This window comes from Lineus longissimus, chromosome 7 (genome assembly GCF_910592395.1).
Source record: "Lineus longissimus chromosome 7, tnLinLong1.2, whole genome shotgun sequence".
NCBI classification, from domain to species: Eukaryota; Metazoa; Nemertea; class Pilidiophora; order Heteronemertea; family Lineidae; genus Lineus; species Lineus longissimus.
The window spans coordinates 5,472,127-5,497,436 of record NC_088314.1 but is presented as its reverse complement, the minus strand read 5'-3'; the positions used below and the strand labels follow the sequence as shown (position 1 = coordinate 5,497,436).

Here is a 25,310-nt window from a genome sequence, read left to right as displayed (position 1 = left end):
TCATTACGAGTACCGGTACGGATGACGTTGACTCATGATCTCGGGGATTGCTTTCTAAAAGGCTTGAAAAGGCCTTGGCGAGACCTTGTCAAATATCCGGTCGTCCACGTTGACGTTATGGGTGCGGTGCGTAGGACCAGTGCTGTAATAGATGAGGGGAACAAGAATGGAAAAGTAGGGGATGTATTTGAAAACTGAGATGACGTGAATTGAAAATGAGGGCCCCGTTCACTTTTGTCAAGTTTGATTTGTCTTATAACGGAAGTGGGAAGCAGATTATCCTCATCGGCTATATCATATTTCATCAAAATCCGCCACTGGCGAAGGTAAGGAGGTCGAGGAACGCGATCAAACGCCCTTTTCGGGAAAAGCTTGCGACTTGAGGTGTGGTTTTGTTGTTCCAATGCTGATGACATGACAAATCTTCCACATACAAAATGATTTACCAGCTTATAGCACACGCCTGAATGCTGAAATCTTGACGCCAAAGTTTGTACATCATATCTTCAATTTAAAACCTGGCCTAGCCCACCAAAACCTGCTTGCTTATGGCACTGGTTATTGAGGTATACCTATTCTAAGCGGCGCTACCGGTACATTTAATGACATATTTAATTCATTATTAGTAGCCGCCTGTTGCCTTAGCAACAAACCCATATCGTTCAATCGATATCGGTAAAGCGTACCAGTGCCTTATGATGTTGTATTGGTACAAGCAATCGCCTGCACTGGAAAGGAACCCAAGGATATCACCAGAACTCTGCACAGTTAACCGACCAAAGAAGCATTGAGGGCCACCGTCACCCGCCATTACGTTCAGTCGTACTTCCGTATTATGATGGCTGAGAAAAGGAATTGGACGTACCCAAGAGCTCGGTGAATCACTCCCAGCAGGTGAGCAACAGTTTTCTTGCTTTCTCATGTAATGGCGGCCATGCTTCGCTTTCTTTAATAACCGAGCTGTGAACATGGTGAAGTACTGCTCAGAGGCAGGTATTTCATGAGCTGGTAGCTCGCCGTTGTTGATTGTGTGTTATGTAGCCACTTCTGCGAAATAAGATCAATGGATCATCATGTTTCGCTGCTGGCGCTTGGAAAGGTCATATTATATAGCTCTCCGTAGTCTTCTTATTCATGAGGTAATATATGATGGTATACAAATGGCGATCGTTGCTGCGACAGTCGCCTTTCCTGGCACTAGATACACTTGATATAAAAGAGAATCACCGTGATGATAAAACTTTCTTGGAACGGTAAGCTACGATAGAAACGCCCTGCTTTCATTTTGGAAAAAGTAGGCCTACATAATGTACCTCTTATCGTTCTCGGGCCTTTGATTGTCTGCATGGGCAGTGGTAACCTACCGTATCTTATATAGGAATCGAATAATTCAACCACTGATTGATAGCCTATTATAGTATACTGTTATCCATCTGTCCTCGCCGCGTGGCAAAGGAGTTGGGACTGAAGTTTTTGGTGATGTTGGTTCAATTTGAGCAAAAAAAAGTGAAACAATATTTTGTACTTTTGTCATCAGTCAGTCAGTAGAAAATGTTTCAAAATTTTCAAAATCCAAAAAATTTGGGGACTGAAGTTTTTGGTGATGTCGGGTTAAAAAAAAAAGTGAAAAAAATTTTTGTACTTAGAAATTTGTTCATCTTTCAGAGTTAAATTTTTTGATCAGTACATCCTTATTGATTTTTTTTCATGTTACTGGGCGTTTTCCGCCCGTGACTGAGTTGCCGCGATCGAAGAATAGATCGGTAGTATTGACGTATGAAGGGGCGCTCGAGACACGGGAATAAAAAAGGGCGAGCCATGCGTACTGCTAATAAAAATCTTACTCGGAAAAACTGGGTTGTTTGACATGAAGTTAAATATGGTGCTAGTGTATGTAATCTGGGTGCATTCGGCGCACTTTTCTTGGTATATAGCGTCATGATTAAATTGCCCCTCAAGGGATCTACATTTTTTGTGTAGCATCAAGATTGTAACTGAAGCTGGGAAGGTTTAATGATTCAATCGCCTTTTTCAATCGCGTTTTCATGCTAATTTCATGCTAGATTTTCATGTTGCTTGATTGAGCCGAAAAAATTCATTATCATCATGTGAATGTTCCAAACCAGGCTTATAGCTTCTATTTTGAGATGATGATAGCCACTCATTCAGTCGTCGCAGCAGTGCAGTACATCATTTAATTCAGTCCTCGACGATGTTAGTTATCAAAAAATGTTAGTAGTTTTCAATGATGCGTAGCGAAGCTGCGAGTCTACAGTATGGTTTCAATCACAAGCAGAATTTGTACAGAGCATTCTGTTCCTGATCAATAACAGAACAAGCTAACGCTAGCCAACAAACCGATCGAGATCAATTCGCGTGCATGTTGCCATGGTAACGTTTCCGTTCCATACTATCTATGAGCATCACACACTGTACATAGTTATAGGTATACTATCTTCATTGCAGATCGACGCATCGACAGACCAATCAAAATGCAGCAGATATTCTCCTGGTTGCTGTCCCTACTCATAGTATTATTGTGTAACGTGGCCAAGACGGGTAAGTATCATGAAGAGGAAATGACGTCATGGTTGGTTTTGAGTTCATTTGCATGTCCTACACCAATTTCACAATGAAATATATGTCTTAAATTTATAATTTACTGTACAAGGACACATGTAATAACACACTTCATTCGATTAATGTTGAGGGTAAATCTCGTGCAAGAAAAAATACAGGATCATATATTCAGTGAAACACGATTCTGTACTTCGTCAATGTAAGAAGATTGACATGTACTGTCTGCTTTCAAACCAAAAATGGGGGACAAATGAACACAAGCGTGGTCCAGTATTCTCATCTCATGGAAAATCAAATTTAGTATTCTTGCCTCCAAATCGTGGCGAGCGATTTCAGTATAACGTGCGCTATAGATTTGGTAGATTATTTCATTTGGCTTTTACTGCTTTTCCGCTCACATGGGCGAGCCAGGTCATCACGTCTTGTCCGTCGTCGTCGTCGTGACACGTTTGCTCACCATTGACTCTTGTAAAGTTGAAACTAAGTGTGTGGATGACAACATGAGTTGATATTCAAAGAATCATTGCAATTTGACCTACTTTCTAAGCCATCTCTGAAAATCTGATTTTGTCAATACATGTACATGTATCTCATGAATGCTAATCAGAAGCCAGAATCATGTGATATCTAATGGATACTTCTGATGAGACTACATGATACCCAGGATTTTGACTTGTGACCTACTTTCCAAGGTCACAGAGGTCAAACTCTCAATTTCATCAAAATTGACACGTTTGGTCATTTTATATATCCTCTACATGGATATGTAGACGACTTATAGGCACCGCTACATGATGACAGTGATGTCTATATAGCCTACTTTTCAGATGTATAAAGTAGGCCAAGATCATAAAATCTTATATGAGTGTTATATCAAAAAACTTTCAGTGTTCAAATGTATGTCATATTCATCTGAACAAGCTGATCACTGTGCTAGAAATTTGTTTGCCTTGACCTTACTTCCAAGGTCCACCAATAGTGGTACGATTTGATATGTATAGACACATATCAGGCATGTGACCTGCTTTACGGGCTAAAGAAGGCCACGGTCATATCTCAAGAAACCTTCACTGTGTTATATTCCGATGAATGTCATAGATTTGAACTTGACCTTGTTCCAGGTCACTGTGGTCGAAATTTGCGATGGCTGTCCTCCACCACCGATGCGCCGTAGTAATTAAGGAGCATTCATTCATTCACTACAGTATTTTCCCCATGTGAGCGTTGTGTCCCTGGGATATTTCATTGCTGCTTTCTTTTCTATATCATTGCAGAAAGGCAACAGGGTCTAGCCATTAGAACCAATAAAGAGAATGATTCAACACTGTATTTTTCACACTTTTTCTCTCGAAACCTATTATGTAAATATCATTAGTATATATATATACATATCGTTATTTAACTTTAATTTATCAATTCATCAAAAATTAAAATCTGCTTTCAACGTTTTCAATAAGCTTTACAATAGACCGGACGTTAAGGTCATGCTTCGGCTATGAGGAAGTTTCGAGATAACGCCTTTCAGTTACAACAAGAAGCTCATCGAATTAAGGCGTCTCAAAATAGATCTTAATTTTTCTGGTGTGATGGAGTGTGATTGGTGTGAAATCTTACAACAGAATTCCCCTGCTCCTATGAGGTGACAACAGTCCTTTAAGTAGTAACTTATAACTAATCATTGATTTTGATATCCGAGGTTGGGTCCCTAATATTATTTTTCTGATGAAAACATATAGCATTGGGAGAAAAAATCATGTGCCCAATCAGCATTTGAATTTGAGTGTGAATGACCAAATTGAGAAAGGTTAGGGGTTAAAAAAGTGCACAAAAAGGGTAAAATTGCCAAACGGAACATTCAGCAGATCAACAAAAATACAAACAACGCACTTTTTCCTATATGTGCTTTCATATGTTCTGCAAAAATGGTGAAATTGCGCTTATGTCCATCACTGACGTCTAATGCATTTGCCAGTGTTTTGATCAGCGCCATTTTGAAACTTACTAAAAACGTGAACAACACATCCAATCAGAAGGAAGATGGTCTGCATTGGTATCTATCTTTTTGTGGATGGTTTCAAAGTGGCGTTAGAAATTTTTTTTAATTACTCTAAATGGGGATGACAGACGCATCTTCTTTAAGAGCTATGAACTGGTTGATTATGAACCCCGGGTAAGATTCCATATACACCCTAACTTGAAAGTAATACCTCTGTTTCCGGTTGCAGTTCAAAAAACCCGGAGGGGCGGTAGGTCGATTTTTTTTCAATACTTTGTATGCTTGAAACTTTGATGGAATATATATATATACATTAGATTGTCTGACCCTCCCAGTAACTTCCTAAGCTTGTAAAAGTATATATATCTAGGCAACGTAGCTGTGTGCCGAGTGCACAACGTATTAAGTGTTCTACCTTTGATGTATTGGCGTGTGTATGGATTTGCTACAAGTAGTGATGTTGGTTTTCATGTTGTCATTATGTGGTTGGAGTGAACGTTATGTGGAATCCCTTAAAGATGCTGTTAGGGCAAAAAATACCTTGAGTATGCTATCAATAAATAAACAGTATGTATCAGATAAAACGTGCCATGGCTTAGGCTCGGTGCAGTTGCCATTTTCCTATGTAATGCGCAGAAAGTTACTCTAAATTTGCCAAAGATTATGAGATCGCGTATACTGTACATGTATATATAAATTTTTTGATGTCACCGAATATGCGTAATATCATGAACTCATCTACATGTATTGAGAAAAAACCGAAGAGCAAAATAGAAATTTAGAGTGTACATTATACAGGTCCTAACAGCGTCTTTAAGTATGCAGTGACTGGATTCCACATGTGTCGAAACTGCGATTGATTGTGACTATCGGCGTTGATGTGGTGCGATGTCGGAAACCGATTCTTCAATGGCCGAACAGATTTTGTTGTCGTGTGGTTTTGATAGTTGATTTGTGTTTCTCAATCTGTTATTACATCTAAGGATATCATTGCGGTAGTTGCTAATTTACCACATAATGCAAACTAATGAATGGTCTTTGGTGTGTAGTCTGATACCTCAGAAATCGCACTCGTGTGGTTTTATGCCTCTCGCTAACACCGATCGATCGGTTATATGCTCGGCAAGATTAATCACGATGGTTTGTTTGTTTTTTTTATTGTGCATTACGAGCCTCTTTTTCACATTATTGACCTTTTGGCCTCAAGATTGCTCTAAACCACTCCTTTCCATTAATTTGTTAAAAAATTTAGGGAATAATAACTAACTGAACCTATCTGGTTTTTAAGAAATTTACAATCAAAGCTAACACTCTCACGCAAATTTCTGCACCAAAGCAGTATTGTCTTTATGCACAGCTATATTTTTAGCTATTATCATTGACCATTTTTTCAGGAGAGTGATTTTTTATTTTGTTTTCGTGTGAGTGTGTGTGTTTATGCAGTGCTCCATATTATCAGGGCCAGTATTGTCCATCATCATTCTTGAAACTAGTACGTATATTTTTTATTCTCCCGGCGAACATGCCTCCCTTAGCTCTGATTACTGTAAACAAACAAATAATCTCGATTCGCGAAAAGGTGAAACCAATACCTCCAGTTCTGTATCAGTTCCTTAAAACCACGAATTGACTTGTTGGTCGCTCGTGTCTCTCCCCCCCCCCCCCCCCCATCAAATCCCTTCAGAAACTTTACCTGGCTATAATAATTCCGAAGATGGAGAAAAGAAATGACAAAGAAGTGATTTACGACGCCGACCAATAATAGCAACCCTTGCCATATTTCTGCAGTTTCGTTCCGATGAGCTCTAAGCAGGCAGGCCAGTGTTAATTACCAAGACAGTCCTTGAAGGCTGTAAACACAAGAGTTTTGGCCCAGTCTGGTTTCCATGGTAACACGTCCTATTCTACGTGATATTAGTATCTCTTCGCCAGCTCTGCCAGTTTATAGCACCCCAAGTAGTTCTTTGGTATGTTATATGTGTGGATGGCTTTATTAGCTGAGAGTACACCAGTGAACTATAGAATATACTACTTTGTCAAAGATGTGGTATATTCTATAGTTCACGAACAAAACAGCAACCAACCTTACGGTCTACGATTAATTGATGAGATTAGGTTATGGTTTTATCAGTGATACAACTTCATTTATCCGACGGCGTTCGATTTCTGTCCAAGTTACAGTCACCAATCTCTCTTCTATCCGAAACCACGCCAAGCTGCATCTCTGATGCGTCTTGATGCAAAAGTTCATGCCATACTCTTGTTAAGGGCAACTGTAGGATAACAGCATTTACTTTTATTTGTTTTTTTTCTGTTTTAGACCTTGGTGAGCAGATTTAGATTAACTGGTGTTAACACTTCTCGATTCGATTGTTAGCTTAATGGTTTGTTTCTATCAGTGTGGTCTTTCGGTTTTAGTTTTGCTGCATACTGATTTGCAGGTAGAAAAGTACACGTTATCTTTTCATATTGTGTTTACTTCCAAAAGACATGCGCTATCTGTAACATTATATTGAATGTTCTGAGTAAGACGTTTGATGTGCTTAACGTTGTTAGAAAGTAATTAGTGAAAGTTTGTAGTTGTTTTGACCAAGTACCTTGTTTGTGGTGTAGAAGATCTAAACGTCTCGTTCCATCGCCAGACGCGATGTTCTGTTGAAACGTATATAAGGTATTCCCTGTGAAAGAGGGAAATAGCATTATTCAGTCTTAGCTTTATTATTATCCAGCGCTGATGGTCTTGCCTACACTTCCAAGAACATAGCTCATACTCTTGAATAAAAAGCACCAAGAACTTGTTTTCTGGTTATATCGTACGGTTTCCATGGCTACGAGTAATTTGTATCGTTGTCAGACGAGAACGTATTTCTACTGGCTCCTTTAGTGTAGAACGTTGCATGTTCATCATTGTTGCGCACTGTTGGTGTTTATCATTGCGACTTATGGCTAACAAAATAATGATGACTATTAAAACTGTGATACGGCATTTTGATTCCTACGTTCTCTGCAATACATTGTAAATAATGTATTTCGTGAACTTTTAGTATAAAAATTGTTTCCACCTTCTAATCTTCCATGTTGGAATAAATTGATAACTATCACAGGAGCTAACTCTTATGATTGCATAACCACCTCCTTGAGCGGAGTATTCGGAGGATCTCGCCCATGTCGCCCTTGAATTTAAAACATCTCTCATATTGTCATTCCAGGGGGAACGATTGGCTGTTACATGTGCTCATCCTACAACTATTCCGATCCAAGCTGTCACGATCCATTCGACCCCGCCTACAGCGTTTACAGGGAAAAGTGTTTTCAAGGCAAGGATGGCCATACGGGGGAATTTCCAGCGTCGTACTGCATCAAGATAAAGGGAATTCGAAGTAAGGCAACGTAGTTCAGTGACCGGAAGGGATTCTAGCCTATTGTGTACTCGCGCATTCTCATCGATGTTCTCAACAAAAATCATGTATTCTTATTACATATTATGTGCACACCCTCATTGAAAAATGGTTGATTTCAATTTAACAATTTGAGATTTTAAAAAAAATTGGAAAGTGGCCGTTGGCCTTTTCTAAATATGCGAGCTAATATTCTTCAATTGGGTCCCTTTGGACGACGACGCGATGCTAGCACAGTTACCATACTAACTTAAACGACGTATTGTATCATATGTGACCAGCTGTGGTTACTCCTGCTCAAAAATCATCTAAGGATTGTTTTGACGGACTGTGTATCTCGACTTTCCGCATCCTGGCACCAGTTGTTTTCAATATACTGCGCCTATAGATATACGTAGGAGTATATAAAAAAGCCTGATCTCAGGATGGATTTTCCGAGGTTTCCCTGTGCCAAATCTAGAAAGAGAGCGGCACTCATTACACAGATTCGCATCAACACGCTACGTTCCACAAAACGGCAGTAGGCTCCAGTCCCTTCCCTTTAGATCATTTTGGAAATAGTTAAATACCTTTTGCATGATAGTTTCGATTTTTTAGTTAACACTAACAATGGATATTAGTTTTGAAACATTTGACCAATGTGGTTTTCTCGATGACTGAATCTTACATTTCATGCAGTACACGGCTTACACCTGCATGACCTTCAGCTCACTTTTATTCACGACTTGGAGCTCAGTTTTATTTTCTATGACATAGTGATTTAGTTTTTCAAGTGTCAGGTATTATATCTTTAGGCTACTTTCGACTAACATTCAGGGAAAGAGTCATAGAGAATAATGAGAACGCCACCTTCCCAGACGTCAAAGTAATTTAGCGAACCTTCTTTTCTAGATCAAGTCTAAAAAACGAGCGAAAATACACTAGAATAGAACATGCTGTGCAACTACACGCTCACCATCTCAAGTCCAGTGTTGTAACTATGGCTCTATCAGTTGTAACTGACTCTCTGTCAGTTGTTAACTGATATTCTCTAGACTCCTGAGTATCCCTTTCACGATTGCTAATGGTATGCTATAGCTAAAGGAAACGACAATATCGACAGCGTATTAGACCTTCCTGTTCCATCTTTGGGGATGCAAGGCCACGCAGAGTCTCTTTACATACATCCCGCTCCCCCACGGAACAAAATAGGACTGGGCCTCTTTTCTGTCTTGTCTCCCATTTTATTACCATTTCCTCTGTCCTAAATTAGATACCCTGTGGTTATTGGTTGCGAGTTTCTACCGAGTAGCCTATGAAGGCGACAAATAGGAAAGCTTGAAGCCTGAAAGCACATGACATTTGACCCTTTACTCAGTTATATCTCTCTGGCTCTTTCCCTTTCGTGTGTCCGTCTTTCTCCTTCTCCTTCTTCTTCTCCTTCTTCTTCTTTATCTTCTTCTTCTTCTCCGTCCTCGTTATGTCGAGTGTTTTTCTTCTTCTAAGTGTTAACTAACCCTCAGTGTTTTTTCGTTTTCTATTCTACTTTTAGCAACCGATGGCGTTGAGCTGGTAATCCGGCGGTGCTCGTTAACCCGATTAACCGATCTTGACAACAAAATCGGTCTTTTCCAATGGGAAGATCACATTTATGACGGGTGGCTCAACACTTGTGTGATAGACGGTTGCAACTCGGCCCAGACAATACATGTTCATCCAGTTTTATTCACGTGCTGGATTCTAACAACGCTACTTTTGCAAGTGTGTAACCACTGGATTTAATTGACATGTATTTAACGTGATTGGTTGTTAATTAAATGTGTATATCAATTATACGTTTCAGTTGTGTGGAAGTTGCAACGCTAAACATTACACAGGGAAAATCCGATGATTTCATGATGTCATCCGGATATCGTTTTTTTCAAGATGTCAGAATGATATCGGGCCACTGATGTCAGAAGACAGTACATGTACATGTATAATGTGAGATCCACATTCTCACATGATCTTAGTATGACATCAGCGGCTTTTCCCTGTGCAGGAAAGCATATTCTCCAAAAAGTTATTTTATCAACTTTTATCAGGGGAATTGGTCAAAATACAATTTCTTTGATACAAGGGCTATATGTTTGCATTATTTACTATTTCTATTTTTAGCGACTGACGGAGTTGAGCTGATCATCCGGCGATGCTCTCTTCGCCGATTAACAGAACTTGACAGCAAAATCGGTCTTTTCCAATGGGAAGAGCATGTTTATGATGGGTGGCTCAACACTTGTGTGATCGACGGTTGCAACTCGGCCCAGACATTACATGTTCATCCAGTTTTATTCACGTGTTGGATTCTAACAACGCTACTTTTACAAGTGTGTAAACGTTGGACTTAATTGACGTCATGTAATTAACGTGATTGACAGTTAATTAAGTGTATTTCTGTACGTTTCAGTTCGATGGGACCAGTTGAAGGGTCGCAACGCAAAACACTTGAAATGATAAAAATATCGGTGTGAAAGCAAGTTTTCTCTTCCGGGAAAGTGTCCAATGTCGGATCTGAGGCCAGAATTAGAATGCCCACGAGAAATGTGGTGTCGATTCTCAAGGTTGAACCGTACGAGCACTGTAACACCTGTAGAACGTTAACTTAGATACACTTGTAATGACAGAACTGCGCTTTAGTGACAACGAAAATTTAAAGAAATTGAATATTAATTGAAGATCGATGCTTAATCAACCAACTCCAAGTGAGATATGTTGCTTTGCTTGCGGCCCTTCAGTGAAAGCAGATGGCGTCGGTGTCCAAAGAATATTGAATTGGACGACTGTTGTAGAATGCTATGTTTGTATTTTTCAGTCTTCGACGGTCTTGAGGTGGTGTTTCGGCGCTGCTCGCTGGAGAGACTAACGGAGCTGGACAGCAAGATTGGTCAATTTAGATACGAAGGCCACGAGTTCCGCGGCTTTCTCGGTACATGCGTTGTTGACGGGTGTAACGCCGGGAATAAACTGCACCTCAACCCGCTGTGGTGTCTCCTTGGGTTGATTGGAACATTTCTCTACAGAGTGGCTAACCATTGGATATGATCGATAACAGAGACTTTGTTCTTTGTTTTTGTTGTGATGTTTTATTTATTGGACGAAAGATCTAATTGGTAACCATCTTCACCATAAGGTGGCTTCACCTTGAAAACGGGCAGAGTATTGATGTAGGGCGAACGGCGGCGAACGGTGTGCAAAGAGAAAGATACGAAATACTTCCCACTTGCAAGATGTTTGGACGATAACACCGCTCGTACCAACAGTTACCGTTTTAGGCCCTTGACCTTCTTAGAGAAGACCGAGACTAAGGAAACCCTTCACCAATAACCGCAGCCATTGTGACGCAGATCATGGTTGTGTGTTCCTACCACGCCGTTGCCGAAGAACAGGCGTAGTGCGCCGAACAGTTCGTTTTCTGAAAAACGCCATCTGCTTGTGGTTGCTTGAACTGTCATTGTAGCTATGAGGATATGGGTTACCTTGTAAGAAATGATTGGTCTTCTTTTCGTTCGCTAGAATTGTTGATACGAGAGACCGATAGGTGGTGATAATTAATAATCTTGTTGCGCAAAGTCAAATATTGTAGATATATACTTGTGCTTAGGCATTGTACACACGAGTTTGTGATCGTCGCGTTGAGGAAAGAGAAATGTTTGGTCAGTGCTGAAGCTCCAATTATTATCAAAACGATGCGTGATTGAAACAAACGGTTAGTTAGTATTGGTCAGTTATTGGGATAGAGACAAATATTCTTACTTAATGCTTGTGGGGAACCCTGACAAGGTTATATGGGGACAAGTATCTAGACATCATCAACTTGTCCGGTTGAAACAGACATGGAAGCGGGATATTCTGCCTGGCCCACAAAAGTTTTTTTCGGAATCCCTGCGAAAACGCACCGGAATTAGACATTTTCTTCTTTAAGCTTGTGTTGACATGGTTTCATTTGCAATTGGACTGAGGTATGTACCGGTCCAAATAAGGCTGGGGCTGGTTGATAACTTGTATATATGATGTAAATCACCTCCAAATTCAATTTAATGTCATCATTGAAGAGATGTCTGTTCGTCTGATCGGGTCTGATGGTCTAGTCTGGTCTTACCTGGCTAAATACTCGCGGACCGACAAAAGGATTATTGAAACTGTTCTAGCCATGATATTTGTATATATTTTAGGTAATCGTATATGTTTTCTAGTAACCATCACACAGAGCATGTTTTATTTGGCTGATTTGCCAAACTCTCGATGTTTAAGTGACATGCATGGATGTGTCAACGGCAATTATGCCGATCTATCGGCGTGTGGGTCAGCTTATCCTTCCTTGACGGAGAAGACGGAGACTTTTGGACTGACGCGCACCGCCGATAAATCGGCATGACCCACGAGTAAAATGCTGTAGTCCGACTCCCATATATGCTGGGTTCACGTACAGTTCACGTTTTCACTTGTAACGGTGGACAGTAACCACGCGAGAGAAACATCTTTGAAAACCTTTGGATGAGGCTTTAATTATTGAATCGTTTTCTTTCAATTCGAGATGTCTGATAATTCATTAAAAACTATATCTATTTATTGGTATACATTTCATGTATTTTGATTCAGGTTGTATATATTTTGATTGGCAAAGCTAAGTGCTCTTTAAGCAAAAACCTTGAAAAATGAGTGACGGCTTTCACCATTGAGTTTAAGATAGGACAATGATTTCCATCGAAAACGGTTGGTGCAAGTGCATGTGTAATTTGAAGAGGTTTATCGTCCGCAGACTAGCGATTTTTTTTCTTTAAGCAGTAAGCAGATATTGAGCGAGGCCTGTCCAGTTACTCGACAATAAGTTGTTGCCCTGGTGTGGCCTTGAGTCAAGTTGGTCTATTTCTCATTGTCTAAATGCGCCAGGGACTTATCTTCAGCTGCCGAGGGTGGATTCGTGGAAATTTCTCCGGCTTCTAAACTGAGCAGAATGCAAAAATGTAACGACAGTGTGAGACAAGAAGGACAAAAGACTTAGCATAGTTCCTATTTCTTTCCTCAATAAAGAAAATGTCCATCGTTTCAATATGTTTGTTGTTGTTGTCTTAAGGTTTTTATTATCATACAATATGTAGATATTTTGAGAAAGTAAAGAAACACCTCATATTTCATACACGTATATGTCTTGCTTTATTTCACTTTTCAGGTTCTATACTTAAGACTCTGAAAGACGAACTCACTCCAGGGCGGAACCTGAGCTGACCTTTACAGCTTTTCTCCTTTCCCCGTGAACTAAAACAAAAATCAATTTGATGTATGAATAGTTTCATCCGCCACCCAGACGTTGCCAAAGACCAAATACATTGTGGAGTGGCTCAGTGTTCGTGCACTGGGAATGGCATCAAGATAACACGTTTAAATGCAATTTAATGCAGGGTCGCCCCCCAAATCCGCGAAAACGCAAATCCACAAGGACTCCTCCCTTGAGCCCGCAAAGGAAAACACCCCTGGGTCACAAAGGAGTAGCCGGCTTAGCATTGTTCAGGCTAAAAATGAACCGCAGACAAGCTCTTTCCATCACAGCGACGTGCAGCAATTTTCGCTGCGATGAGAGATTAAAAAAAAAGATGGCTTGTCTGCAGGTAAAATCGCTTATTACAGCGTTTTGTCATCCATTGTATACATTTAAAATCAAACAGGAAGTGATATTTATCGCACGTGCTGCCGACACTTGCGATTATCCCTTATATAGACAGCGTGTTTTCGTCATAGGATGCGATTATTATCGCATCACCGGTCTGCGGTTAACTTTACCATCGGCATTTAGTATCTACATTGCATACCGCCGTAGTTTAGCCCGGATAGTTCGACATCCAACGCAGTTACATACCCAGCCAAATCTCAGCTACATTTAGTATGTGCACCGACTTGCTACCCCTAAAATAACGAAGACTGTAGCCATTGAATCGTAACTTCTGTAACTAAACAACTGTACAAGTGGCCTCAGTGGCTTGGCCTTCATGCCGATTCACCGGCGATGTGCGTCAGAAGGTCTCCTTACGCCAATAAATCGGCATGATGATTGGGTTGAGTATGAGGTAGGCATTTGCCGATGATATGCTAATCGCTTTATTTCAAGGAATCCCTATTGAAATACTGTTGATTTATAAATACATGTTCGTGCCCCCTTGTACTCGTCAGAGGTTTTTGTGCTCAAACGAATTTACATTGGAGAAAATTCCGTAAAATTAGTTAAATGGAGTCACGATGGTTGATACTAAAGCCATGGGCAACTTATATCAGCCTTGAAGCGTGAACCATTTAATTCCACGTGACTCGGGCATTTTTCGGTTCCTACCACTTCGTATACAAGGCTTCAGCACGTAAATGCGCAGGTATATCAGTTCGATTTGCGTTTTTTAGCCCAATGTCCACCACTAATCTGACCATCTTTAATTTTTTCGACATCAGCGAATTCTAACGGTTTGGTCTCGTGGTCCGGAAAGCCCCAATCCAAGGCCGTGTGCTTCGCGCCGTCCATGAAAGAATCCGCGACCAGTGGCGCACCATCTTCGACCTTTTCTGGGACAACTTCACCGTCGTTGGGTCCGATGTATTGCTCACTTTCTACCACATCGAAAGGCTGATCCATCCATTCACCATGTTGGTCTGAAACGAAAAATATGAGGAACTGTCAATGCTTTGAAGTACGTGTAAATCCGAGATAGGACACGGTGGATCAGGGAGGTTAACTTGGAGACTGCTTCTTATTTGCCGCAGATTTGTAGACGGGCCCGGCCGGCCATCGATTCAACATGTTGGTCTGAAATCGTAAATATTGCCAAATGGTCTCAAGTTCATCGCGCGAGTAAGACGGGAGGCGCCGCAAAAACGTTCACGGCTCCATGTCTGATGAGGCGTCGTCCTGAATATCATCGCTGCTTTGGAGGGTGCATGGGCGCCATGGTAAGTCTGTGAGACAGGAAGCACCGAACTCACACCTGTTATGGGAGACACGAACGGTGTTGGCCGTTTAGTGAGCGAATACTGCACATGGTTTCCGCGAGTTTCCCTCTGACCAGGTCGTTAGGGTTTTCTGCTGAGGAAATCAGTGGATGGGCTTGCATTTGTACAAGCCAATATCGTTAACACGATATTTTGTCTCTTTCTCTAGCTGAAAGGGCCGGGTATCCATAATATCTATCACCAAAGAGGAATCAGGCGAGGGGAGTTCGGGTATACTAAACGCAATAGCAGTAATGGCCTTCTCATTCATCCAATTTACACCAGGCGAAACAACCGTGAACCAACGCACTTATCGCGAAAGTCATCCGGAGACCTTTCACTACATGGCAATTTTCACCGCACCTCTGTTCTCAAGGTGACACCTAAGTAGAAGTACTCGGAACACTTCTGCCGCCGTATAGTTATGGAAACAAGGCTAAATATGACAATGTGGTGTACTATTTTTTATCTTAATATATGTGCGTCATTTCGAATGAAAATACTTTCATTTTAACTGCAAGACCATTCCAGCTAACCTGACTCTGACCTTCATATTACATTTCAAAAAAAGAAGAGCTCCCGCGCCCCATACAAAAGAGGAATCACACCTACGATCGAATTAGCATTGTGGTCGAAAAACTAACTAGTGATATCGGGTTCTTTTATACATTGTATTTTGATATGAACCCTTTGAAACATTGCGCTAATTGCATTTGACGGTGGAGAAAAAAGTATTAGTTCATGGCATTATCAAAAAGGGCTTATAGTATAATATGACACTACAGTATTATACCACCAATTGTCACCGTATCGCCCTCCCATGCACGCCTTTGCAAATACCTTCAAAATAGAGAAGGATTTCTGATTTAGCGGCTGAAACATAATGTCGCAAATTTTGATAATTTTGAACTTTGCTTAATGAGAAAGAATAATTTCACAAGTAAAAATAATTGATGCTCAGATAGAGTGTCATTTGCTAAAGGGCGACTTTTTATTATTATTTAAGCAATATAAACTCATACATTAGTTAAGGCGGGGATTATTTACACCAGTTATGCAGTTCAAACAACAGCTTCTCCCATTTTGTCGCAAACACATCACTGCAGACGGAATTAACCTACATCCGAGGACTGCTTGATTAGCAATTCAAAATGGCTGCGACTGGAAGTGTAGAATTTAGGTGTGGCACAAGTAATCGAACACGCTTCATGCTTTCGCAAGTGGTTAGTGAGTGCAGGGTCATGCCATGACTAGCGAATTTTCGTTATTAAATACGTGACTACATCATTTTGATAATTGTAGTTTTATGACTTTTCAATTCAATTCTACACCTTTTCCCCGACCTTTTCGTTCTATATAATATTCTGTTTTTTTTTTAAATGACTGATGCATGCCTTCCCTGAAGCATATAAGTGACTGACAATTAACCCGTGGTGCGGGCGCGGTGAGATGGGCTGGTTCTGGGGCAGCAAAATGCATGCAACTATACATGTACACCTTTTTGGCCCGCGCCGACGGAATAATTTAGTCACCACAAGAGATTGCCCGAAACGATTATCGCCAACGCACTTACGATCATTTCCTTGCGCTGTCATCAAAAACATGGACATTTCGCATTTTCTGTTTGTTCCGAACAAAATTTGAGGAAATTATTTTCTTGTTCAAACATTATTCGGGCAAGAGATAACAGCTTCAAATAAATTGACAGATAAAGTGGGAACGATCTTGCAATGGGTGGTGTTAAAGGAAATATATCCAGAAACACTTACAAAAACATGCACCATTTATACTGCAGTTTTTCATGCTAACATTGCCAGCATGAATTAGTGCTTAACTCATCAGTATTTTAGCACCAATGTTTTAATAAAGCCGTTCGCATTCCCTGAAAAAGCACTTATTACAGTCTACTGATCTATAGATATCGCCCAAACTATTGCACCAAATCCAATGCATGGTTTTGCGCACTCTCGGGCATTCTGCTGGCTAATTGAACCTTTTCAAAGGGTCACTGGCTTAACCGTTATCCTATACAAGCCCTGTGACTTCAAACTGTTACCAGAGCAAACCGAAATGGTAGGCTAAATGCTCCAGGTCTTTTTTGCTTTTACGTAAAATCCAGCAAGCAGACGCTCATATCATGATATATAGCTGCTTCTGCACCAGGTGGACTGGGAAAGGGTGACTTTTGATGTCTCATATAGTGTGAGAAGTGTGCCACAATAGACTCATAAATTGGCAACAGCAACCTTGATGTGATCGATAGAACTTTTGGTGATCAATTACAAGTTTATGGCACTGCCAGGTATAATAAGGCACTCCTTCTAATTGACCACCCTGAGGGCTCTTTCATCATTTCTGATACCTCCAGCCGAAGAAGTAGAGATTTTAAAGTAGATTCACTTTATGTGACAGATCAAATTCTTTTATTGTGATTTTGACAATAGGGAAACGACTATTAGTTTATAGAAGGAATTAAAAACAGTTGATTTTTTCCATCTTAACCACCGAAAAGGTTTTTACATCTTCTCAATCCTTGAACTTCTCAATCAGCATTACCCACAAGCACGCCTTCATGTGGAATGCGTTACTCTTCTGCCAGGAGTCTGTACATGACATTCTTTGTTTATGTCTCCTGATGCCCAGGAGAACGCCTCCTTTATTCGCGAAATTGGCGTTCAATCAAATCGGACATTATAACATGCATAAAGCATGTCGAAATCATTCAATCACTCTACAATACAGATCAAATATTGATGCTGAGGAAACTGGTATTAGGCGCAACACAGATCAATCAGTGTTTATAACAATGTAACAATTATTAATTAATGCTTTATTAAATGATGATATGTTGAGAATGATATAATGATCAGTCGCCGTGGAGATGACATTCCAAGCGGGCGGTAGAATTTTCAAATCCAAAAATGATGATGTCTCCTCATTTTGAGAAGAAAACAAAATCAAGTGAAAAAACGTTCTGGAATAAGAAAAATTTTCATCTTTCAGAGCTGAATTTTTTCATCAGTTCAAAATTCTGAAACATTTTTAAAGTCCAAAAATGATGATTCTCTCCATTTTGAGCAGGAAAAAATCAAGTGAAAAAAATATTTGGACTTAGAATTTTTTTTCATAAGTTCAAAGTTCAGAAAAAAAAGAAGCATATATAGGTCTATACTGATACAGGAGCAGAGCATATTGCCTGAAACTATCTGAAATCACACTGACTGATGCGGATCTTGCCGTTTACCTGACAAATGAAGAAGAAAACCAAAGGAAGAAGTAGAAAGCCAATACGCTTGGTAAATTGGACTTCTTAATTAGACAATCAGTGAGGCTGCCTATCTTTATTCTTAATTCTTTGTTCTTAAAAACAAGGGTTCAATCTTAAAGATAGCCCTTGTCGTGCAATGAGTGGCGCATAATACCCAATAATTGGACATGATGGACCAAATTATTAATGATCACGGTCTTGTTTCCGAAGCACTGGTCTTGTTTCCGCGATGAATAGCTCGTCTTACAGGGTTCAGGGAGAATCAGCTTCCGATGCAGCAACAGCAAAATTCACGGCACATCAAGTACTTAAAAGCTTGCCAGACCATCTTGCGAAAAAATGAAGACGGCGAGTAGCCTAATGGTTGATGACTTCCGCCCATTCAAAATATCAACCAGCATAAGATGATTAGGCTATGTCGCAAACTTGCCTAAAACAGGCCTAAAGAGTGCCATATAATTCTGATGGCGCAATGATCCCATATTCTCATCATAAAATACGTGTATAACGAAATGGGCGCCAAGGAGTTGAATATAGCTGTATGACTCGACTTACGTGTATCAATAGAGTCGACGTGACGCATCTCTCCTTGTCAGTTGATACTGCCCAACGAGAGGGTCGTAATTCGCCACCGTCCATCTCCAAAGCGTGAAAATTGCTCGTGCAAGTAACCTATAAGTTATACAGTGACATAATTTAGACAATTGTCTTGGTTACTAATGAGACGTCTCATGGGCGTAATTGGAGTCTCATAAATGTTGGATGACCAAAAACATACTGGATCGGAAAGGATGACCATCACACCGTATCCGGTTTTGCTTTCAGTTCGTTTCAAGGTCATATAGCAGGAGATTAGCCCTCCCATGACCAAGGTCGTGGCACGCCAAGTGTCTCAAGCTCCTCACTCTAATATCCCGGGTTCGATACCCGGTCGCCGTCCCGGTAAACTCATATGATAGGGAGGGCGACTCTCTAGTTTCCTCCAAGGCCGGCGGTTTCCTCCAACTCGCCCTACATTGTTCATAAATGTGAGCTGATAATGTCCTATAGTTGACGCTCAGCTTTCAATATTTTTAAGCGGCGGGATTGTAGAAGCTTTTGGTTTATGATCAACCGCCGGTATCACCCGCAGCTGTTACACGTGAGTATAAAGTTGCCGCTGAAAAGACCCATGCAGTTGTTTACCGGTGTTGCTGTACAGATAACAAACGCTGCAAGTGACGCTCCATAAGATGCTGTCAGCCGTTTATGAGAGACGTTGTCCATTATCTGCTTAGCGGTTTTAGCGAAGTCTTTGGGGGCAGTTGCTTCTGGAGCCGACAGTGCCCGTTAGTCTCTCATTCTGACGAGCTTATGGTAGGCATCCACTAAACACGATTTTGCTATGCGTCAGGTAACTTTGTTTGGGTGTGGGGCGTAACAAAACAAACAGCTGTTACACGATCGTTATCGCGATCGCTGAAACCTGAACGCGAGATAAACCACTGGTTTGCGGTGGTCGAGTCATCGGTGAAAATCGGTTTATACGGCGGGCACCGGGCCAAGGACACCTTCACCTGACGGGTTCAGTCAGATACCAATGAAATCAATTCAATGGGTTCAGAAATGCTCCGAACAAAACGTGAAGATTTTGCAAACTTACCACCAATATGTTCAGCTGGTTTAGTTCCCTCGGGTTTTGAACGGCCTTTATCCTGAGAATGTGGCAGGTTTTGATAACCCTTCATATGCTTGAAGGGTAGGCCTGCAACTGTTAATCCAACAACAAACCAACACCAGGCAAGGAGAAATAGTGGTGAAATTCTGGACATTTTAATCCGCATTTTTCACTATATTAGAGAGGAAGAAATTCTCCTAAATCTCCAGATTACGAATTGTTCGAAGAAATATTCCAAGGAGAAGGAATCAGAAAATACCCCACGTGAAACTAAATTTTGCCGACGCGGGTTACAACGTTATCACCAAGGTAATGGAATGAAGAAGTCCAACCCCGATTTCGCCTTGGCCTACACCAACAGTATACCCATATAATAATATAAAACTAGACTATAGAGAAAATGTCCTCTTGTGGCCCATCTAAACTGATTCCACTGTCATGACGATGGGCAATATTGTAGGTTGTTTTTTTCACGAAGCACTGTCCTATACTCTTCGTGCGGAGGAAACCTAAATATGCCACTGGCCTATATTCTAACAAATGACGAGTCAGGGTAAATTTTCTTTGGCAAAATATCCTTGATTCAGCAGATGCAGATTGAATGCGAAATTTACACTTAGAACATTTCAGGCACAAAGTTCCTTAAGTATTTGTCCAGTAACGTTCAGTTGTGCAGACTACTCATCTAAAAGATGCCGGAGTCCCGTCGAAGACGTTCCGTCAGGCGGTTAAGTCCTCGCTGCGAATGTAGAAACGAATCAAACTTGGTCTGAGGAGCTACTGAACAGAACTGCTCGGACGGACCTCAGCAAATCGATAAAGCAATTGTCATAACAGCGGAAACTCTTGACAAAATATTCCGCCAAACTATGAGAAATTGACAAAACCTACCAATATGCTATACGTTTTAAATTGAGTCGAAACTTCCCCTTGTTATGAACGACAATAAAGTGTTGTTGTGCCTATGCATCCGGGAATTCGGATGTTGTCATCAAGCTCTCATGTGACCGTACCGAAGGTTGTTACGAGTCAGTCTACCCACCTGACCCAGCGTGGCACTGGCATAATAAGCATTATGCAAAGGACAAGCCCTGGAGATTTCGTCCTCATCCGCTTGACAAAGAGCACATTTTTAGCATGAATTCTACTGACGACTGATATCACTGGTACGCACTTTAAGGTTGCTATAATTCTCCTCTCATGTAATAAAAGCTAAGGGTAAGTGGGAGGGTGAGAGCCTATCGCCAATAACTATTACATGGTTCCCGCTGCTCGCCTAAAACGTTATACATAGAGCTAACCCAGAAAAAAATTTGGAGCACACTTAAAATAATATTTAGGACAACTGGTTTATGACTATGTTGCATGTTTGTCATCTTAGGATCTCATCCACCTGCGAAGATACTTCTGCGGTGGATGTTGGTAGTCAGAAAAGTGGCGAGTGCATTTTTTACGAAAAAGATCAGATTCATAAAACTATATATTAGCAATAGACAAAAATAAATATACCGATTCAACACAAAATATATCTCAAGATTTCTAGATTTCAGGGAAGGAATTACCCTCATATACAATTGTTGGTCTTAAACATCTGGTTTTCTAAGAAAATTATCAAAATCTTTTATTTCTCCGTAAGAGAAAAACACCTTTTTGTCACATTCCACGATAGGCCGGTCGGCAGACACGTCAAAAGCGCATCTAAGACATCATCAACAATAACTGGCTTTCAGAAAGCTTTTAGCAACAGGTTGGCGGTTATCTTATATCCTATTAATGTGTCAGTCAGCCCGAGTGTAAAAAAGTCTGCAATGTGAAAACTATTGGCGTAGATTTGTCAGGTTGAGACTTACGTTCAGTGTTTAAAGCGCCCTGCGCAAGGGTAATGTCAATGATCTTTAGTTTATGTGGCCGCTGAATCTGTATCTCGCACAGCAGATGATGGTGATCGAGTTAAACGTTTCTTACAGCAATACTTAGTATAAAATTTGACTCGCTACGTATCTACCCTTAAAAGGCTGTAGCTTTTGAGCAGCTTCTGGTCAGTTCTCGAGCAAAATAAGCGTATGTGACCGGACTATGGAACCTAGCTCTGTCACTCACACTCACTCTGTGCGGCTGTTAATAAGATTCGTAACGGAAGTGTATTAAGCACTGGATACCGATTTCGAAGTGCTCATTAATCAATGGTGGGTGGGTATATGAATCCCGCAAATCATCTCTTTTCAATTAAGAAGGCAATGACTGCTTAATTAAAACAAGTCTGACAATACAGAAGAATTCCAGGTAGTCCCGATTACTGTCTCCAGCGGACTGAACACACCCCGAGTGGTATCTATACATCACAGGGCAATATTTCATCTTGAACCAATTTTAATCTAAAATGGGTTTTATAGTTGATTGCGCTATAGAGCAGTTTTCCTGAAATAGCAACCACACTAATGCACATGTAGTAATATTTTGCTTTTTAGGACAACTTCGCTATGGAAGGTTTATGAAAAAAATTTAAGTCCAAATATTTTTTTCACTTGTTTTTTTCCTGCTCAATTATATGTTACTGATGTGGTCGTCCTGCAGCAAAAGTGTCAAAGCCAATACGCCGTTCGTTAAGAATTTGAAATTTGTAATTAAATTTGAAAATTTCCAATTTCCGTGTAACACAATGAATGGGGTTAAAACCACTCGTAGTAGAAGGCTCAAATAATAAACGATTGACCTTGAATGTCCCAAGTACATGACTGTATAGGTCTGAGTTCAATATAAGAAAGATGTACCTAGCAAAGAAGAAGGAACTGTTTCAAATAAGTATAACGCTAATGATTTTGACTTTCAATTTGTTCCCGGAACGTGGTACAAAAAGGTGGTAACAAAGATATCATTTTCAGCCGGGGGAAAAATGCCTTTCTAACAAAGGGTTTATTAAACCACTAATGATTTAGGATGACCTTTTCGTGGGAGTGTGTCGTATTATCACTGTAACTTAATTACCGTAGTCGTTCTATTATTAATCATATTCGCGGTGTAACTCAATGAAACTTTAAACCTGAAAGCCCGCTTAAAATATCCCCATGGCGAAAAGATAAATATGCTCGCCTGAATTAACTATTAATCCTGTTAATTATATCCAATACAGCAAATTAACCGCAATGCTTTGAAACAGAATATCATAAGGAAGTTGTTAGTTGTGACTATATAGTCGGAATGACTTGAGGCATCCTCTCTTTACGCTGATAGTATATAATTGTTCTTTATTGTTGCCGATTGTGGTTTTATCTAAATGAATTACTTCAAACTAACGCAGTTTCAACATCCTTGAGTTGTTAGCTCTCAAAGAAATTCAGCTTTGTAGTTACTTTTGAAACAAGTTATAGTGAAAATGCTTCTTTTAGTGTTGATTATTGTTACAGAAAGGAAAACAGCGTCATGCTGTTTAAAATCAATTTTCGTTTATTTTAGACTCCAATTTGAAAAACAAATTTGGACATCGAAATCTTTTCATTAGTTTAAAATTCTGAAAAAATTTCAAAGTCCAAATATGATGATGTCTCTTCATTTTGAGCAGAAAAAAATCAAGTGAAAAAAATATTTGGACTTAGAAATTTGTCATCTTTCAGAGTTGAATCTTTAGTTCGAAATACTGTTTGGTGAATCACCAGGCCGAATACTATTAAATCGTATTCACATCCCTCTTCGTCTCATCGGCATCATTTAGTTCTTGCATTAGCAAGTCAAATAGTGGTGTCATCTCGAGCAGTCCAGGTACAAGAGGAAATAGCCTTAAGATATTACCATATTTCTTGTTCTATTGCTTGCATATAATCCGGTGATTTCGTCAGTCCTGATTACAATGTCAAGCCAAACATTTGCGCACAGTACCTGGCATCGTTGTGGCTTTGTCGTCGAACAGTGAGTGAAATGGAAAAATTAGCTTACATGCATTTATAAGGAAAGGACAATATTCTTAATGGTATCAGGAAGGACGACACTGCAATAGGCAACAATCTGGTAGAAACAAAAATTTTTGCAGACGTCTTTTCTGAGTAAAATAAGCCAACCCTGCCTTGGAGATAACCTTATGCCGACATCTAAATCTACCCCATAGCGTTTTGCTGGCTATAGTCAAATTCTCAAGCTAAGTTGTGAAGGCAATACGGTCGATACATTCATACTGTACATCACGAGTAAGTAAAGACTAATCCTGGATACAGGCATATCAGCTGCGTATGTACAAATTTTCGGTCACAGTTCTGAGTGGGAAGACTATTTTGAAGTACATTACAAAAGCCTATATACATGTAACTCCGTCAATGATACCACTTTAAAGCACTTCGTTTTGATTATACAAAGCGATTTTTTTAAAAACCTACTTTGAAATAGCTTTTGAGCTCGATCGTTTGAGGATCTATTTGATGTATCATCACTGCGCATGTCCAGAAAGATGCACAGGTGAAAAACATTGAAAAAAAACCCCAATTATGGCGGTCAAGGTTCGAATTTAACTCACGTGGCGGGCGGACATGTTGCCTCAATCATTGCTCGAATACTATCAGCAAAAATGCCCGTTTCCTCCCACAACAACCTATCGCACCGTATCGGATGTTGCAGATAGGGATACGGATTCGACTTCCGGTACCAGGGCATCATTTCCGGAACAGTACGATTGGACATGATTGGCATAATATTCAGCAATAGGCGGCTATCAGCTCATACACCATTGCTTATCCACTAGAACCCGTCACAAGGAAGTCAACTGGTGGTTCTGAGAACCCTGTCATTGGATTCGATGGACACTATCAAGCAGATAGGCTACCCTACTGAGGTCGTTACTGGTTAAGACTGTATATAATATTAAAGAAGAGAATCTACAAACGACAAGGATGTTTGAGATACAGCCTGACCACATGCGTATAAGTCAACTATACAAATGTAGTAGTATAGATGCGTACAACGCTTATAGTGGGGAAAACAACAACTCGCGCGCAACTATCAATGGATGTTGGTATGGATCAAGCTGATACCACATTCTTCATCTTCTCATGTTCCAGGATGCTTCCAAGATCGACCTAAGAAAGGCTTACGAAGGCTATGGCAACAAGACTCCAATAATCTATGTTGTCACTGTGCATCAGTTGACCAGGTTCATCACATAAGCAAACTGTTTGATTGACCAGTGCTTGCACAGGAGCGTCGCCGAGAGGATCGCCAAATAAAGTCCAAGTCCCAGAACGTGTGAAAAATCGGCTTATATCAGCCAAGGCGACTTATCTTGAGGATCGAGACGATGATGACGATGATAAGTTGGCTCATGTATAACAGAGTTTGGTCAACATGCTTGTACAATTACGCTGTTTTTGTACACGAGCTGTCATGCTGATACGATAGTCAAGATCTCCCCCATAAATGAAAATAAAACTACGAAAACACCGA

The 25,310-nt window shown here is 40.3% G+C and overlaps 2 protein-coding genes across 9 annotated transcripts in view; one reads left to right on the top strand and one right to left on the bottom strand.

Moving 5' to 3' along the window:
• Positions 1-656: 656 nt before the first annotated feature.
• On the top strand, positions 657-13,127 carry LOC135490590 (uncharacterized). 6 transcript variants are annotated; one of them, XM_064775795.1, is made up of 7 exons: positions 657-894; positions 2,467-2,559; positions 3,855-3,941; positions 4,806-4,826; positions 7,786-7,956; positions 9,506-9,714; positions 10,111-13,127. In XM_064775795.1, exons 2-7 carry the CDS (start codon positions 2,493-2,495, stop codon positions 10,129-10,131), a joined length of 576 nt encoding a protein of 191 aa, XP_064631865.1. In that variant the 5' UTR covers positions 657-894; positions 2,467-2,492; the 3' UTR covers positions 10,132-13,127. The 6 variants fall into 6 exon arrangements, with proteins under 6 accessions (XP_064631865.1, XP_064631867.1, XP_064631869.1 ...); XM_064775794.1 differs by lacking the exon at positions 9,506-9,714 and having other exon boundaries at positions 662-894; positions 10,111-10,319; positions 10,805-13,127; XM_064775797.1 differs by lacking the exon at positions 10,111-13,127 and having other exon boundaries at positions 9,506-10,104.
• Positions 13,123-25,310, bottom strand: part of LOC135490589 (uncharacterized) — a 34,137-nt gene continuing 21,949 nt past the window's right edge. For all 3 annotated transcript variants that reach the window (XM_064775791.1, XM_064775793.1, XM_064775790.1), the window contains exon 4: positions 13,123-14,625. In XM_064775791.1, the coding sequence (XP_064631861.1) occupies positions 14,357-14,625 (269 nt within the window). In that variant the 3' untranslated portion in view covers positions 13,123-14,356. The remainder of the gene's footprint in view (positions 14,626-25,310) is intronic.